At 36.6% G+C, this 17,369-nt stretch overlaps 1 protein-coding gene across 2 annotated transcripts; it reads right to left on the bottom strand.

Annotated features, from left to right (window-relative positions):
- Positions 1-473: 473 nt before the first annotated feature.
- Positions 474-15,994, bottom strand: LOC141339038 (uncharacterized). 2 transcript variants are annotated; one of them, XM_073844659.1, is made up of 5 exons: positions 15,700-15,994; positions 11,352-11,490; positions 4,362-4,688; positions 2,521-2,808; positions 474-2,202 (listed from the first exon to the last, which is right to left on the bottom strand). In XM_073844659.1, exons 2-5 carry the CDS (start codon positions 11,368-11,370, stop codon positions 2,078-2,080), a joined length of 759 nt encoding a protein of 252 aa, XP_073700760.1. In that variant the 5' UTR covers positions 11,371-11,490; positions 15,700-15,994; the 3' UTR covers positions 474-2,077. The 2 variants fall into 2 exon arrangements, with proteins under 2 accessions (XP_073700760.1, XP_073700761.1); XM_073844660.1 differs by lacking the exon at positions 15,700-15,994 and having other exon boundaries at positions 11,352-11,865.
- Positions 15,995-17,369: the final 1,375 nt, after the last annotated feature.

Raw genomic sequence — 17,369 nt, 5'->3', positions numbered from 1 at the left:
TGGATTTATAAACCCAGAAAACATGGGGTTGGACACCAAGATTACTTGGCTAGGTCAAAATAATGAAGGAATTAGGATATTTTAATTGTTTTCTGCCCATCTTGGACGCCATCTTGAAAATGACACGTTTCTAGTGGTCACACTTTGGTAAAATTTTAGTATGTTATTAAGGACACCTAGTACTACAAAAAACAGCTGAGAAACCTTTTGTTAGAATTTTTTTAGGGTTAGGTGTTTTTTTTTTTTCATATACAGTATGCAGCCGCCTAATAATTCAAAGTCCGAGGACACGAACAGCCCCAAGTAGAACGTCTAGTGGTGTTGTCGTCTCGAAATATGTAATTACGATATGGCGTGAACGCAGCATAAGTAGGTAGTTCTATCAGTGGCCATTTTGCTCTTACATACACAAAAAAACACTGGTCAAACATTTTAAAATTTATTTTACTTTGTGCATTATGCTAAGGGCCGCTGAATGCATACATCTGATTAACTGATCAACATTCGCATGGTGTGCATTATTTTCAGAGAAATTGCATGGTGAAAGTAGTTCCAGGCAGCTTTTGACCACAGCACATGTCTGTATCACTTCGCCACACGATTTCAGTTATGTAGGGTCCTACAGCCCAAAACACCAAAATAGCCAAAACTCACAACGACACTGGCAAAACAAATAAAAACAGTAAACAATAGGATAAAAACGACAGATTATTTCCATGTTTTTGCCACAATAATACATTTTATTATGTACAGAAAGCACACACTCCATTTCTCCCACCCCTGCTGAAAGAACCAGCTAATACCAGTCTAGGCTGGTTGGCTGGTCTTAGCTGGTTTAAGCTGGAAGTAGCTGGTTTTAGCTGGTCTCCCAGCCTGGCCAAGCTGGTCAGGATGGTTTTAGCTGGTGGTTTCCCAGCCTGGCCAACTAAGACCAGCCTAAAGTGGCCAAAACCCCTCTAAAACCAGCCTGCTGACCAGCTATGACCAGCTAAAACTAGGCTGGTTTTAGCTGTTTTTTTTCAGCAGGGTCACTCCCTTACAGATGCACACACATAGGCTACAGTTGGACACATTAGCAGAGTGTTAATGTTGTTAGCGCTGCTCTGATGATAACAACTTAAAAACCACATGACATTTATATATTATCTGATCGATGTCTTGTGGTGTGGTAACTGTAGTATAAGCGGAATAATTGACTTCGGTCCGTTGAATTCTACGAAAACAATGCACACCCGAGGCCACGGCGCAAAGTGCATTATTTTCTAAGAATTCAACGGCCCGTCGTCAATACATGTAGCACAGAGAAAGAAAACTTACAATACCACACTACTTAAAACAGTGCATACTGAAAAGCTACATTATTCAAAACAACAAAGCTACCACCCCACTACCAAATGTAATCAAACAGCTTTGTTATTTTGTTCACTTCAAGAACAAAAAAATTACAGGTAATGTACTCACCCCCTTGTCGTCCAATAAGTTTGCGGCTTTCTTTCTTCAGTCAACATTTCAGGATTTCTTCCTACTGTATATAATGATTTCTATGATTCCCCCGGAGTTTGAACTTTCAAAGTGCATTTTAAATGCAGCTTCGAAGGACTCTAAACAATCAAAGCCGAGGAAGAGGGCTCTTATAGCAATTATATGGAAAGAAATCCTAAAATGTTTTCTTTATGACTAAAGAAAGAATGACATTGGCATCTTGGAAGACAAAAGCACGAGTACATTATCTGTAATGTTTTGTTCTGGAAGTGAATTACTCTTTTAAGAAATATGTAAATAATAATAATAAAATACTTATCCAGTAGGTGGCGCTATTGATATGAGAAATCAGTAAAAAATAAAAAAACACCTAGTGGTGAGAGAAATCTCTGTTAATCTTATGTTATGGTTTTAGCCAAAAGAAATAAAAGAATTTAACTATTATCTGTAAGGTCATTCAATATCAACTAATTAGCCAGTTAGTTGTTTAAATGTAAAAAAAATATATTCCAGCAAAGGCTGGACACATTAACAATGTAATAATAATAATATATGATTTATATGTGAGGATCTGATGATGATGTCTGTCCTGTCATCACTTCTTTTCCCCTTTTCTGGATGTGATCTCATACACCATGATAAAAACAGTAGCCACGCCCACCACAGCAGAGATGACCAATCGAGTTACAGCTTCAGCAATATGACAACACAATGTGCAATCTAAGGGAATAAAAGAACAGACTGAAGCAGAACGGTACATTTCTACACAATGAATGTTTTACCAGAGAAGAACATTTATTATAGAAGGTGAAGTGTGTAATTGATGGCCATTAGTGGCACACAAGGAAAATTACAAATTAATTCATCTTTACAAATAAGTTTCACCTTTTTTTTTTTTAATGAAAGCATCACAGGAGATAGAAAAGTGAAGATAAGATGTCAGTAAAGTGATGTTAAAGTTGCTTAAAATTAATACTTGGAGTTAAATTTCTCATGAAGAAGCAATGAGTGAAAATGTAGAAAGACTATCACATGTACCTGGACATGGTTGACAGAGTTGAGTGTTGTTGAGATGTGTGGTCTGGTTGGTGAATGAATAAGCCACAACGCAGCTGTAGGAATCATCCAGACACTCAATATCCAGAGGTAGAGAGAGACTGATGCTGAGATCAGACACATTGATGCTGGACACTAAACGGTTTCCTTTGAACCAGGAGAGAGTCACATGACTCACATTCACCACTGAACACAACAATGAACATGATGATGATCCTGATGATGAGTTTTGTGTGGAGTTACTGCTGATGACAGGAACAGGCAGAGGAGCTGGAAAACATGCATGAATTAAATTAAATAAGAGGCCACACGCAATCTATATTACACAAATTACAATGCAAAGAATCAAGTGAATACAGAAGAAGACTTTAACAGCATGTGGGATTCAAACCATATCATCTTCAGACCATGTCAACGCAAAAAAACAGTCAAGTTGACCTGTCAAACAGTTTCCGAATAACGTGCAAACTAATTTCTCAAAGAGCTTGCCAAAGTGAATATGAGGCTATATCTCCACAATCCACTTCAGTGTATTCAGACTAAACTTCTTGTGTGCTGTGAGTTTTGTGGCAGCGTCACACCACATACCAAGTTTTGTAATGATTCACCAACGCATTGTAAGAATTATAGTCTGCCTCGACCAAACTTCCACTCCAAGTAGTCTATTCTCCTTTCTCTACAAAGAGCTTAATTATCATAGAGAGAATTCTTCCCGATCTATGCAAATGTTATTTTTGGAGTCTTACTTCGTCACTTATAACATGGGAGTGTTATAAGATAATCTTATCACCTCAACGTTTGGTTGAAAGACTACCAAAGACATTGGAATTTAAGGCTATCACTTTCATTTTCATCCACAATTTACATTTAAGACGAAACTTCATTTACATGTCTAGCGGGAAGATGAACGTAATACAGTATAAAATGTTTGAGCTTAGGGTGCTCGGGGTTATTTCCAACTCTGCTGAAACCAAGGTACTACATGTACTTTGTCACTGCTATGCTGCAATAAACATCTTCATCAAGATCTTCGACATCACTTTTTCTTACAGCATGGTAAAGATTACAATGACATTTAATCTTGCTAATATCAATTACGCCATAATCGGCCGAACTGCCTGTCCACCGTTTTGATTTATGTTGAAAGCGTACTTTTTTTTTGCTCTTCCTAGACCATCGGTCTAATTTTTAATCACATTTAGCTCAGATTCTCCTCAGATCATGTCGGCGAAATAAATAAATTTGATAGTTAAAGCAGTTTTCATTTACCGCATCAAATTTGATGCCATGATCCCAAACTGCATCTGAGGCTTATCTCCACATTTCTGAAATTCTTGTCCTTTATTTTGATTTTTGTTGAAAACCTACTTTTTCAAACTCCTTCTAGACCCTTGATCTAATTTTCATTATTTCAGCTCAGATCATCTTTAGACCATGCCAGCAAAAAGTTATGGATTTTATGTCAGTATAGGTGAAACCGTATCTGATGGCATGATGCCAAACTGCATTTGAAACTTATCTCTTTAACATACAGTATTAAGTAAAGGAAAGAAGGTGAAATGTATTTGTGAAGTGTATTTGTACTCCCCTCACCTACAATCCAAAACTTTGGGTTACAAGTCTGACTCTCTAACCATTGGGCCACGGCTGCCCTGCCGAGTGACTTTGTGTGTCGCTCCCTGCGTCCCAGTGTGCATACTATTCACCCTATCTACCCTAATAGTATTGAAAATTACTACTATCACATAGATTTTTTTATTTTTAAAGGATTTTTATTTCCTGGGGAAACCAAAAAAGTATAAAAGCTGTAACTCACTACTTACCATAGACAGTAACAGTGAATCTGAATTTCGCCTCTGAACTGCTGTTTTTGATGGACACTTCATAAAGTCCGGAGTCTGTGGTTCTGAAGTTTGTGATTGTCAGAGATCCAGTCTGATTGTCCAGCTTCAGTCTGTTTGTGAATCTTCCATCAGATGTGTATGAGTTCCCCGTCTCTTGATTGATTTTAGCTATGAGTGACTTGTTGGTTCCAAAGTACCACAGTATCTGATCAGCCTTCTGTATTTCTGTGAGACTAATGTTTAGAGTGATAGAATCTCCTTCAGTCACTGACACTGACTTCACTGCATCTGTATCACCAAACACACCTGCAGAACAAACAGAAACAGCTCTCAGCTGCGGAAAATCAACGCAAATAAATGGCCATTTGGAAAACACAGATATAGTCTGTATTCACATACCTTTATATATTAAACATTTTAAGTTTTGGTTTAGTGTTAAGAAGAGTTACAAAAAAATAATAAAAAAATAAAAGTGTGGGAAAAAATATTTTTAAAATTTATTTATTGATGCTGAAACTTAAGCTCATTAGAGATCCAAACAAAAATAACATGCAAATATAAATGATAAAACTTGTCTAACTCACCCACCAGACAGCAATAGCACAAACAGCACAAACCAAACGTTTTAAACATTTTCTTCAGCAGTTCAGTGGCCCTAGTTTCACTGAAGTCTGAAAAACTGTGAGCACCTGCAGTTATATGGTGTAGAGAAAAAGCTGGTGACAAATGTTAACTATTCAGTAACTTCCGCCAGACTGAATTAGACCACACCTCATGCCTTCAAATATGCACTTACAGTGTGCACCAAGCATTAAAAAAAACTGTAGCGGTGGCGAGCCCTAAGAAACTTAAATCAGTAGATTAAAGAGAAAATTAAAAATAAATAATCAAACAGTTTTGAGGTAGGAAGGTTAGGATGATTGCAAGGGCTCAACGAGTAAGGGGGGCCTAACGTGACATCTCCCCTGGAAGGGCGGCCTCGCAATTGCAAAAGTTTTTTGGCATACTTCAACATAACATTTCTTCCATGCATTTTGTAGGGATCTCCAGTGACCACTTATGCACAGATTTTCCTCATCTCAAATGAGCCTAGTGTCTGAGAGCATTGAAAATTTCAGAAATGCTTAACTTTATGCAAATGTCAAGCGAAAAACAGCCAAACGCTAAGAGGTTCCGTTAAAAACATGCAGACTATGCAAGAGATTCTGCTGAAGTAAGTGCGTAAACAAATGTTTACATGTTTAGTTGTTACATATATACAGTAAGGGAAAAAAAATGATTTGATCCCCTGCTGATTTTGTACGTTTACATATGACAAAGAAATGATCAGTTATAATTGATATAAAAAACGAGAAAAACACATTTCAAAAAAGTTATAAATTGATTTGCATTTTCATGAGTGAAATAAGTATTTGATCCCCTATCGATAAGCAAGATTTTTGGCTCCCAGGTGTCTTTTATACAGAGCTGAGATTAGTAGCACTATATTGAAGGAAGTGTATAAAAGACACCTATCCGCAAAAGCAATTGATCGCTCAGATTCCAAACTCTCCACCGTGGACCTGTCTGAGGATGTCAGGGACAAGATTGTAGACCTACACAAGGCTGAAATTGGCTACAAGCTTGGTGAAAAGGTGACAACAGTTCGTGCAATTTTTTTCACAAATGGAAAGTTTGAAGATTCAAAGTTTCAATGATCATGAGAATGGTAAGGAATCAGCCCAGAAGTACAAGGGAGGGATCTTGTTAATGATCTCAAGGCATTGGACCATAGTCACCAAGAAAACAATTGGTAACACACTATGCTGTGAAGGACTGAAATCCTGCAGGTCCCGCAAGGTCCCCCTGCTCAAGAAAGCACATGTACATGCCTGTCTGAAGTTTGGCAATGAACATCTGAATGATTCAGAGGAGAACTGGGTGAAAGTGTTGTGGTCAGATGAGAGCAAAATCAAGCTCTTTGGCATCAACTCAACTCGGCGTGTTTGGAGGAGGAGGAATGCTACCTATGACCCCAAGAACACCATCCCCACCGTCAAACACGGAGGTGGAAATGTTATGTTTTGGGGGCGTTTTTCTGCTAAGGGGACATGACAACTGCACCGCATCAAAGGGACGATTGACAGGGCCATATATGGTCAAATCTCAGGTGAGAACCTACTTCCCTCAGCCAGGGCATTGAAAATGGGTATTCCAGCATGACAATGACCCAAAACACACGGCCAAAGCAACAAAGGAGTGGTTCAAGAAGAAGCCCATTAAGGTCCTAGAGTGGCCTAGCCAGTCTCCACAGAAAATCTGTGGAAGGAGCTGAAGGTTCGAGTTGCCAAACATCAGCCTCGAAACCTTAATGACTTGGAGAGGATCTGCAAAGAGGAGTGGGACAAAATCCCTCCTGAGATGTGTGCAAACCGGGTGGCCAACTACAAGAAACGTCTGACCTCTGTGGTTGCCAACAAGGGTTTTGCCACCAAGTACTATGCCATTTTAACTTATTTTAAGAATTATAGTCTGTCTTGACCAAACTTCCACTCAAAGTAGACTATTCTCCTTTCTCTTAATTATCATAAAGATAATTCTTCCTGATCTCAAAAAATATGTAAATATTATTTACGGAATGTCGCTTTGTCACTTATAGCGTCAAGAACCATCTGCTGACCAAAAGGGTACATGAATAGAATTGCTAAGGATTCTAGATAATCTTATCACCTCAATGTTTGGTTGTTCCTACCTTAAAGACTACAAAAGTTGTGGGTACAGAAGGCTATCACTTTCATTGTTATCCACAATTTCAATTTAAGACGAAAGTTCATTTATAGCATAATACAGTATAAAATGTTTGAGCTTAGGGTGCTCGGGGTTCATTCCCACTCCGTTGAACCCAAGGTACTACATGTACTTTGTCACTGCTATGCTGCGATAAACATCTTCATCAAGATCTTCAACATCCTCATCACTTTTTCTTACAGCATCGTAAAGATTACAATGACATTATGCTAATATCAATCACACCATAATTGGCCAAACTGCCAGTCCACCATTTTGATTTATGTTGAAATCATACTTATTTAAGCTCTTCCTAGACCGTTGATCTGATTTTTACCAAATTTAGGTCAGATCATCATCAGACCATGCTAGCAAAATAAATACATTTGAATTAATTAAAACTGTTTTTATTGACCACATCAAATTTGATGACATTATGCCTTTGGCATCAACTCAACTTGCTGTGTTTGGAGGAGGATAAATGTTGTCTATGACCCCAAGAACACCATCCCCATCGTCAAACATGGACGTGGAAACATGCTTTGGAGGTGTTTTTCTGCTAAGGGGACATGACAACTGCATCCCATCAAAGGGACGATGGACATACGGTCAAAACTCAGGTGAGAACCTACTTCCCTCAGCCAGGGCATTGAAAATGTGTCATGGATGGGTATTCCAGCATGACAATGACCAAAAACACATGGCCAAGGCAACAAAGGGGTGGCTCAAGAAGAAGCACATTAAGGTCCTGGAGAGGCCTAGCCAGTCTGCAGACCTCAATCCCATAGAAAATCTGTGGAAAGAACTGAAGGTTTGAGTGGCCAAACATCAGCCTTGAAACCTTAATGACTTGGAGAGGATCTGAAAAGACGAGTGGGACAAAATCCCTCCTGAGATGTGTGCAAACCGGGTGGCTAACTACAAGAAACATCGGACCTCTGTGATTGCCAACAAAGGTTTTTTCCACCATGTTATTTTTTGATTAGTATGCATTGCTAAGAACTTCTTTTGGACAACTTAAAGATGATTTTCACCCTCAGATTTTCAAATAGTTGTATCTCAGTCAATGTTGCACTATCCTAACAAACCAGACATCAATGGAAAGCTTATTTGTTTAGATATCTCGATTTAAAAAAATTGACCCTTATGACTGGTTTAATGGTCCATGGTCACTTATGATAATATCGGCTATATACTGAAACAGAGAGGAAAAAGCTCTGTTGTGAAACAGTTCAACACATTACATGAGACACAAAGACAGAAGTAGATTTTTTTTTGCTTCCTGACTTGACTTCAGTCCACGACACTCTCACATCATCTTTTTACGCATCCTGAGTGATAGCATTTCGAACCCCAGAGATGTTACAAGATGCTTCAAGCAAAAGCATTTGTTTTTTCATGGCTGTGCTTTTGCCATCCAGCTGGTAAGTTACAAACATTTTTTTATTTTATTTTAGGGTTATGGTAGACATTAGTACAGATCAGTTTTTTTTTTCCATGCAGTTCTGTTTAATTTTGTAACTCTGCACATGTACAATATATAAAGATGAGTGAATTTATGTTTCACACATGGCCATGTATTTGCCATGCTGCTGATTCTATATTTAGTTTGAATTAAATGTTTAATTCAAATTATATACTTGACTGAGAGCTGTTTCTGTTTGTTCTGCAGGTGTGTTTGGTGATACAGATGCCGTGAAGACAGTGTCAGTGACTGAAGGAGATTCTGTCACTCTAAACATTAGTCTCACTGAAATACAGAAGGCTGATCAGATACTGTGGACCTTTGGAACCAACAAGTCACTCATAGCTAAAATCAATCAAGAGACGGGGAACTCATACACATCTGATGGAAGATTCAGAAACAGACTGAAGCTGGACAATCAGACTGGATCTCTGACAATCACAAACTTCAGAACCACAGACTCTGGACTTTACGAAGTGTCCATCAAAAACGCCAGCTCAGAGGCTAAGCACAGATTTCATGTTACGGTCTATGGTGAGTAGATCATTACTCTTACTCTATCATGTGCTACAAACGTACAAAAAAAGAAAAAAATTTCAGCATCTTTGACATTTCTCCATGGTTCATTTTAAATATGAATCCATATAACTAAAGCCTAAAAACACTGAAAAAATAACTTGTGTGTTTTCTGATCACATGTCATAAATAATTTATCCCTGTCACACCTGTCATACTGTTATGATTTACAAATAATACAACATGCAAACACAGTCGGATATATACAGTACTACTTGAACCCTTTAGAATAGTCTATATTTCTGCATAAATATAACGCAAAACATCATCGGATTTTCACTCAAGTTCTTAAGGTTGGCAAAGAGAATCCAATCAAGCAAACAAGACAAAATATATATACTTTGTCTTTTAGTTATTGAGGAAAATGATAGTGTTCAATATTTGCAAGGTGCAAAATATGTGCTTTCAGTATCTGATTTGACCCCTTTTTGAAGCAATAACTGCAGGTATTTTTTTTTGTTACTGCTGATCAGTTCTGCACAACGGCTTGTAGGAATTTTAGCCCATTCTTTAGTACAGAAACACTTGAACTCTCTGATATTGGTGGGTTTCCTCCTAAGAACTGCTTGCTTCGGGTCCTTCCACAACATTTTAATGAGAGTAAGGTCCGAACTGTGACTCAGCCATTCCATAACATTACTTTTGTTTTTCAAACATTTTGTTTTGGTAGAATGACTTGTGCACTTGGGGTCGTTGTCTTGCTGCATAACCCACTTCTTTTTTTAGATTTTAGTTAATTGAGAGATGCCCTTACATTTTCCTTTAGAATTTGCTGGTATGATTCAGAATTAATGGATCCATCACTTAAGGCAAATCGTCCTGGCCCAGATGCAGCAAAACAGACTCAAATTATGATACTAACACCACCATGTTTCAAAGATAGAATAAAGTTCTTATGCTGGAATGCTCCAAACATAACACTTCTCATTTAAACCCAAAATTATATTTTGGTCCAGAATTTTTTTTCCTTTAGACTTCTGACTTGTCCAAATGAGCAGTGGTTTTTGTAGAGTTGTAGCTTTCTCATTGCAACCCTGCTGTTGTTCATTGTTCTCCTGGTGATGGACTCATGAACGTCAACATAAACCAATGTGAGAAAGGCCTTTAGTTGCTTAGAAGTTATCCTGGAGTTCTTTGCAACATTGGGAACTATTATGCATCAAGCTTTGGAGTGCTTTTTGTTGGTTGACCACTTCTGGGGAGGGTAACTGTGGTCTTGAATTTCCTTTTGTACACAAACTACCTGAGTGTGGATTTGTGAAGTCCAAACACTTTAGAGATGGTTTTATAATCTTTTCCAGCTTGATGAGCCACAACAACTCTTTTTCTGAGGTCCTCAGAGATCTTCTTTGTTTGTGATTCACTTTCAAAAACACGAGCAGACTTTGATAGATCCCTGTTTCTTAAAAGAAATCAGGGCATAAACTGACACCTATTTGTCATCCTATTGACTGCAATCACTTCTGAACAGATTAGGCTCTAATTTTACCTTCAAAGCAACTGCTAATCCTAGAGATTTGCATACTTTTGCAACTCACAAATATTTAACGCTGGAGAATTTTTCATAATAAATTAATTACGAAGTATATATTTTCATCTCATTTGTTTAAGTGGGTTCTCTTTTCAGAATTTTCAGAACTTCGATGAACGTTTTGGTCATATTTATGCAGAAATATAGAAAATTCTAAATTCTAAATTCTAAAAATTCACAAACTTTCAAGCAGCACTGTATATAAATGATCCGTGTTCTCCATTGACTTGCATTTAAACAGAACAGCTTCTGCTCACTCTAAACCGAATGGCTGCTGGAAGAAGTCTTGATGTGATCAAATTGATCTTGATTGATTGACAAATAAGACGTCTCTGTACAAAAAAAAAAAAAAAACATACTTTAATTTACAGACCTCTAAACTTTATTCTACACCAAACTTTTTGCGATCATGTTGATGTTTTTATAGTATTTTCAGAGTCATAAGGCCCCTTTAAGGCTGCTTGAGCAAAAAGCAGCATCAGAACCGCCTAATGGCTGAAAAGGCATATCTTTAGTTCTGGTTTTATTGCCATTGCATCTTCACACAGAACCAGAAGCAGGTAGAGAATGGCCTATAAGCAGTGCTGATCATTTTTATAGTGGTTGCTACAGTTCAGTCTCATTTACTCACATTGATGTCGCTCTTTCATTCCACCAACAGACTCATACTCTCCTTCTCATCCTCCAGCCTCGGCATCTCTGATAGTGCTGACTTCTGTTGCTGCTGTTGGATGTCTGTTGGTTGTAGCTGCAGTCGGAATCTTCTGCATCTACAAGAAATACAGGAAAACTGATCAAGCAGGCAAGTGGAATTGATAAACCATTATGGAAAAAAAAAAGACATTTTGTTTTAATGACTCTATTATTATTATAGTTCAAACAGTTCAGACTTGTACAGAAGAGATCACTTACACTGCTCCAAAGTTCTACAAAAGAAACACACAGAAAGTGGTAAGATCATTTATAACTCTCATTTTTGTCCTGTTGTTTTACATTTATAAAAGCACTACAAAATTAGATGTATTTGCCCCATAAATGCCCGCCTTTTCGTACTATAATACTCAGATACCAGATATATTTCCTGACAAGAAACATTGTGTGATTCTGGGGAACTTAAGAACTTAAGAACAAACTTCATGCATACAGTATAAATCCTTTGCAAAGTACATTAGCATAAAGGCCAATAAAATAAATAAAGCTAGTTCTTTGCAAAGTTTTAGTATAAAGGCGAATGAGCAAAAAATAAAAACAATAAATTGAATAAATAAAGCTAATTCTTAAAAAAGACCCTGCAGCACAACTACTTTCTACACATGAAAAATGCATGCACATAACTGCATTTAACATAGATTTATATTTCACAAGCGAAAAAAAAAAAGAATTAAGCATTGAAGACTATTTATGTAAATATATAAATATTGTGAGAAAAGTCATAAATTACATTGAAAATGCAAGATATTACAATGGTAAAAAAACTGAAATCACAAATGTTTTTTTTTTTTTTTTAATTCTGAGTTAGAATGGGCCTTTCCTTCGTTAAAAGTAAATTAAGATTACATTTATCACAAACCAGAAAAAAACTGAGCATGCACGAATTCTAAAAATTGTGAAAACACTAATAACAGTTAACATTGTCGAACCGTCTAAAAGGATAAGACTTCAAAGAAAAAAAGATGGAAATTTGTCTGCTGATTTTAGCAAGCATGAGTTTGAGAAAGAAAGAAAATCTCCTTTATACCTCTTGCAAGACATAAAAAACAGAAGTGAAATAAAACATGCTTCTGTCTAACGGACCTAACAGACAGCTCGCTGCTCTCTTGAATAAGGACACAAAGACTAAAATGTGATTTTTTTGGCAAGACAGCATTACTAAAACAATCTGAATAATCTGAGTTAAACACCCCATGTGTAACACTGACATGAAGGACCCCTCATGTACAAGCAATCATAATAATTTCATTAAACAAGACTGTTTCTGAACATAGGTGCTAAAGATTACCATTTGAAATGTTAAGACGTGCTATCAGATATCTCAAACTGAATCATAAGTATTAACCATTTTAAACTCTATATCTTTTGTCTTTGTGCTTTCTTTCAGGAAGTCAAACAGGAGGATGAGGCGGTATACGCACATGTGGTACGAAACGCTGATCAAACTCCTCGTCAATGATGTTGTGATTACATTCAGTTTAAATGCATGCTAGAAAGACAACAAAAATGCTGTTAACCATGTGTTTACATATTTCAGAGAAGTGCTTTCTGCAAAACCCCTTTTTTTCAAATGCACGTGGGCTACTATTAATCAACATTAATCAAGTGTTTCTAAAATGATTTAAAAAAAGCTCCCTTGGGTTATTGTAGGTGCATAGTTCTCAAACTGTTTTGGACTAACTTCAAAATCGTCCTAAATTGCTCTAGAAGTACAATCCAGTGTTTACAATGTGAATGTGCAAAGTGCTCAAACACCCTTTACAAGAAAAAGGTAAAACAGCTATGTAGGACAATTTTAACGTTGAAGAGGTAAACATACCCTAACTGTTTTAAACTTATTGAACCAGGAAAAACTGAGTTCACGTAGACTTAGTCAAGACGAGCGCTTGAGGTAAAAAAGTATTTAAAGTGTAAATTTGTTTAGAAAATGACAGATCATTTTGCAAGATAAGACTCTTCTTCATTGGCTGGGATTATTTAGAGCCATTTGAAGCTGCATTTAAACTGCATTTTGGAAGTTCAAACTTGGGGGCACCATTGAAATAGAGTACTTGGAGATAACTCCTGATATGTTTTTCTCAAGAAACGTAATTTCTTATCGACTGAAGAAAGAAAGACAAGGGGGTGAGTAAATTATCTGTCCATTTTTGTTCTTGTTCTCCTTTAATGTGTGTTTCAGTTTTAATAGAGGTCAAAGGGTCAAACATAATCACATAGAAAGCACTAGAAATAAATAAATAAACTCTTCTACACGTATAAGACATTTATTGTGCATTAACTGTACAGAAAATAACAGCTGACTTTAAACAGCCACTTCATTTGGTCCAGCAGCTTATTCTATCAAGGCATTAAGATCAAAAGTCATTGTTAAAAAAGCTAATGACCATTTTGATAGCAGCCGTTTAATTTTCATACAAGCAGAAAACAGGTGACATTAGTGTCTTTTTACAGTATTGTGTACAAAACCATTCCACAGAAAGGCCTAATTTAATATTTGGAAAATAATGTGGTTTTATTTGTTTTGGTAGACAGCATGTGCATTAAAATATGTCTATACTAGACGTCTGTGGTTGATGTACTTTTGTGTGTGCATGTCTTGAGGTGTGAACCTTTTAATAACCTATATGTCTGACAACAAAGATTGGTGTTCAGTCTATCGTTGATTTCTATCAATGTTGATTTGCATACTAATGCAGTGATCCTGTAGATAAGAAGTGTTAGTTTTAACAGAAGTTACTTCCAGCTCTAGCAACACTTAGAAGTCGTTTCTGAAAAGTTTCCACTATTCTTGCTAGCACACATATCTGTTTTGTGAAGCGCATGTCATGTTCGTCTGTCAACTTCGAGAACAAACAAGGGAAATCATTAAAAAAAATAAATGCATTGCACTAAAAAAGAAAAATATTTAAAACTTGTTGTGGCATTTATGCAATAATAGTTTACTGGAAATTGTGCAGAAGTGATGATTACTGTGAAATAAAAATGATGAGAATGATCATTTTGTTTATCCATTTTTCATTTTTTTTTTAAATAATTCATTGATATTATCTGTTATGACTTTATTGGTACATTTTGTAAGGTTATTCGCCATTGTGTGTTTTTCTAAAGAGTCAGAGACCATCTTACACTTATTTTACAGTTGTAATTTCACCAAATTACTTTGGACTCGTATCATTTTACAGTTTGTTGTGAATAAAATGTGATACTGGTTTATTGGAGATAGATAATCTAAATTCTTATTTGATTGGTTAAACAAAGCAAAATACATGTCCACTGTACCAAATGATAGACTTGATGTTTTTCACTGATTTCTAGATCATAATAAATATTTTATGATTTATTGATCTTAATAGAGAATAATCATAAAGCTGCATTTCCCTGTTGATCACTTAAATAAAAACATGTTTAAACTGTTAGGCTAGCGCTCTCTAGTGTTCACAACTAGATTTTTCCTCCACAAGAATAACACTAGTTTTAACAGATTGGGCGCTGTAAACATGTCTTTATAAATAATTGAAAGCTTTAAAAAAGCTGATCATCCACAGAAACGTTAAATAGCCTGTCATCATGTTCTGTTAGTGTTTTGAGGTCTAAAAATAGTTTGCACACATAAATAAAATAAAGTTAACTTGATAAAAATAATTTTAATAATCGAAGATAAATTTGTAGTTTGATTTTAAATGACTGTAGGTAACAATTCACTTCGTCACGAACTGCTCTAAACGATTCAGTGCGCCAAGGCTGAATGATTCATTCAAAATGAATCGCGATTCATTCCAGACTGCTCTTTTAATCTGTTTGGCCATTAAAAAAGTGATTTATTCAATAATCGCTGGATCTGATTGTAAACAGCCGACAGAAAGTAGGCAATCGGGCACATGATGTGATCGCAGAAATGTCGGGGAATCCTAAACTATAATTCAACAAAATCGCTTTAACGAATGAAAAGAAACGGAACTTAAAACATAGCGACGCTACCACTGAAATGTAGCTAAAGTTTTCGCTATTTAACGACGCTGATTGGTCGCAAATAAAATATTTATACAAAAAAAGTAAGTAATATAACCTCTTAATATAAGTGGCCTAAAGGTCCATAAATCAATTATAACTGCCGTCTAACGTTATTTTTTTTACGCAAGAACCGTTACAAATGATTTACCAAAAACATTCTGCAATTAAACACAATTAATCTTATTCAAATGCAGTTAAATCATCAAATCAAATTCAAAAGCTTTTAAAAAAATAACAAACCCCAGGGAAAATCTTACCTTGAAGGATCCTGATGCTGTCAAACTCTGTTAAGTTTTTTTTCTGAGATTTGCTATGTTGTTACTATGTCAGGTGGCTGTTTACTAGTCAAAAGAGTTCATCCCAAAATTATGATGGGCTATATATCTTATACTCTGTTTTCACCTTACAGGGCATAAACTGATCGATTTGCACTGTTACTGTGCAGCTTTTACAGGTTGTGTTGCTCAGAAAGTAAATTTACCAGTTTTGCTAAGAAAGATACTTCAAAACGCCATTTGAAGTCAAATCAACAACAACTGTGCAGAAGTGCGATGTTCTTCTTTTGATTTTATTGGCGGTTGACAACCAGCTTTAAAGGTGTATTACCGCCACCTACCAGACTGGAGTGTGGAACAATACCAAAAACTAAAATAAAAATAAAATTATAATCTATTCATCAAACCTGTGTTTTTGAGATAATTCATGAGATGTTTAACAACACTCTGGGTACTTCCTTCTGAATCTTCATATTTGCACTGTCATTCTCTAGCATTTGAAACATTTCTCTTCTTTCTTCCTCATCTTTCCTACATTCCAAAAATACATGTGTTAGGCTGATTTCTTTACAGTTTTCACATAAACCTATTGGATGCTATGTGCAGAGTCGGATTCAGTCCGTTATGTCCCAATCTAAAACGGGTGAGAAGAACCTCTTCCTTTCGGTTTCTGCCATATGGACATAGTGTCCGTGACGTCACCCGTAGGTTTGTGACGAGCGATAGTGGGCGGGAGTCGGCCGTCGCCATCTTGGAAATGCGTCACCTCTCGTCACTCCCGGATAATTGAAAATGGGCAAAAAGGCGGGATGTGGGTGGAGCCTAGTGGGAATGTGGTGACAGCAGCGGCAATCCCTCTGTCACTCAAGTGACCACGCCCTTAATTATGCAGAACCTTAAGGCTTAATATAACTTAAACGGATGAGTTCTAAAACAATTCACCCCCTCACAGTTGACATGAAGGGCAAAACTAGCTATATAGTACAAAACCATTTTTTGTGCTAGGCTGTAAACATACTTTTTTTCTGCTGTAAAGTTGGGCATTTTAACATGGGAAGTCAATGGGACTGACTCCCTTTTGCAGCCAGTCTCTAGCGGCCAGTCGATGAATTGCAGTTTAAGTCACTTCCGTGTTGGTTTCAATAGAGAGAGCGGGAGGTTGCCGCTTGGTTTCTGCCCCTTATTCTGCCTTCACCAACTTTTTCCTGGATATTATATAAATGTCGACCCGCATCATTTAGATCGCAGTATTGTTGCCATGTTCCCATAATTCGAGATTTAATAGTACTCTTTCCCTCAGCTTTACATAGAGGGACAATTATATCCAGAGTTTGTCTTTTTAATGATAATTTAGCCATCTTATCAACGGCTTCATTCTCCTCAACTCCTACATGTGCAGGAACCCAAACAAACCCAGCATTCAAGCCCTTCTCATGCAAACAAAAAATGACTTAATGAATGATGATCTGAAAAAACAAACTGTTCAGCTGTATTCTATATCTCCTATCCATCCAAAGATTCTAACATTATATTCACTGTGTTCCCAACACTCCTGTAATAGCCTACATTTTTGGTAGGATGAAAACTATTATACCCTTTTAGATTTAACCAATTATATTCTATTTATTAACAGAGTCCTTTTTAGAAATAAT

Source organism: Garra rufa, chromosome 7 (genome assembly GCF_049309525.1).
Source record: "Garra rufa chromosome 7, GarRuf1.0, whole genome shotgun sequence".
Classification (NCBI taxonomy): Eukaryota; Metazoa; Chordata; class Actinopteri; order Cypriniformes; family Cyprinidae; genus Garra; species Garra rufa.
Note: the sequence above shows the minus strand (reverse complement) of the source record. Positions and strands in the feature narration are given on the sequence as shown.

Bases quoted from the DNA above. Each gene is read 5' to 3' on its own strand.
- LOC141339038 (XM_073844659.1), bottom strand. The intron at 2,809-4,361 runs GTAAGTAGTGAG...CATGTTTTCCAG, and splicing joins ATTCACTGTTACTGTCTATG to CTCCTCTGCCTGTTCCTGTC. The intron at 2,203-2,520 runs GTACATGTGATA...TTATTCCCTTAG, and splicing joins ACTCTGTCAACCATGTCCAG to ATTGCACATTGTGTTGTCAT.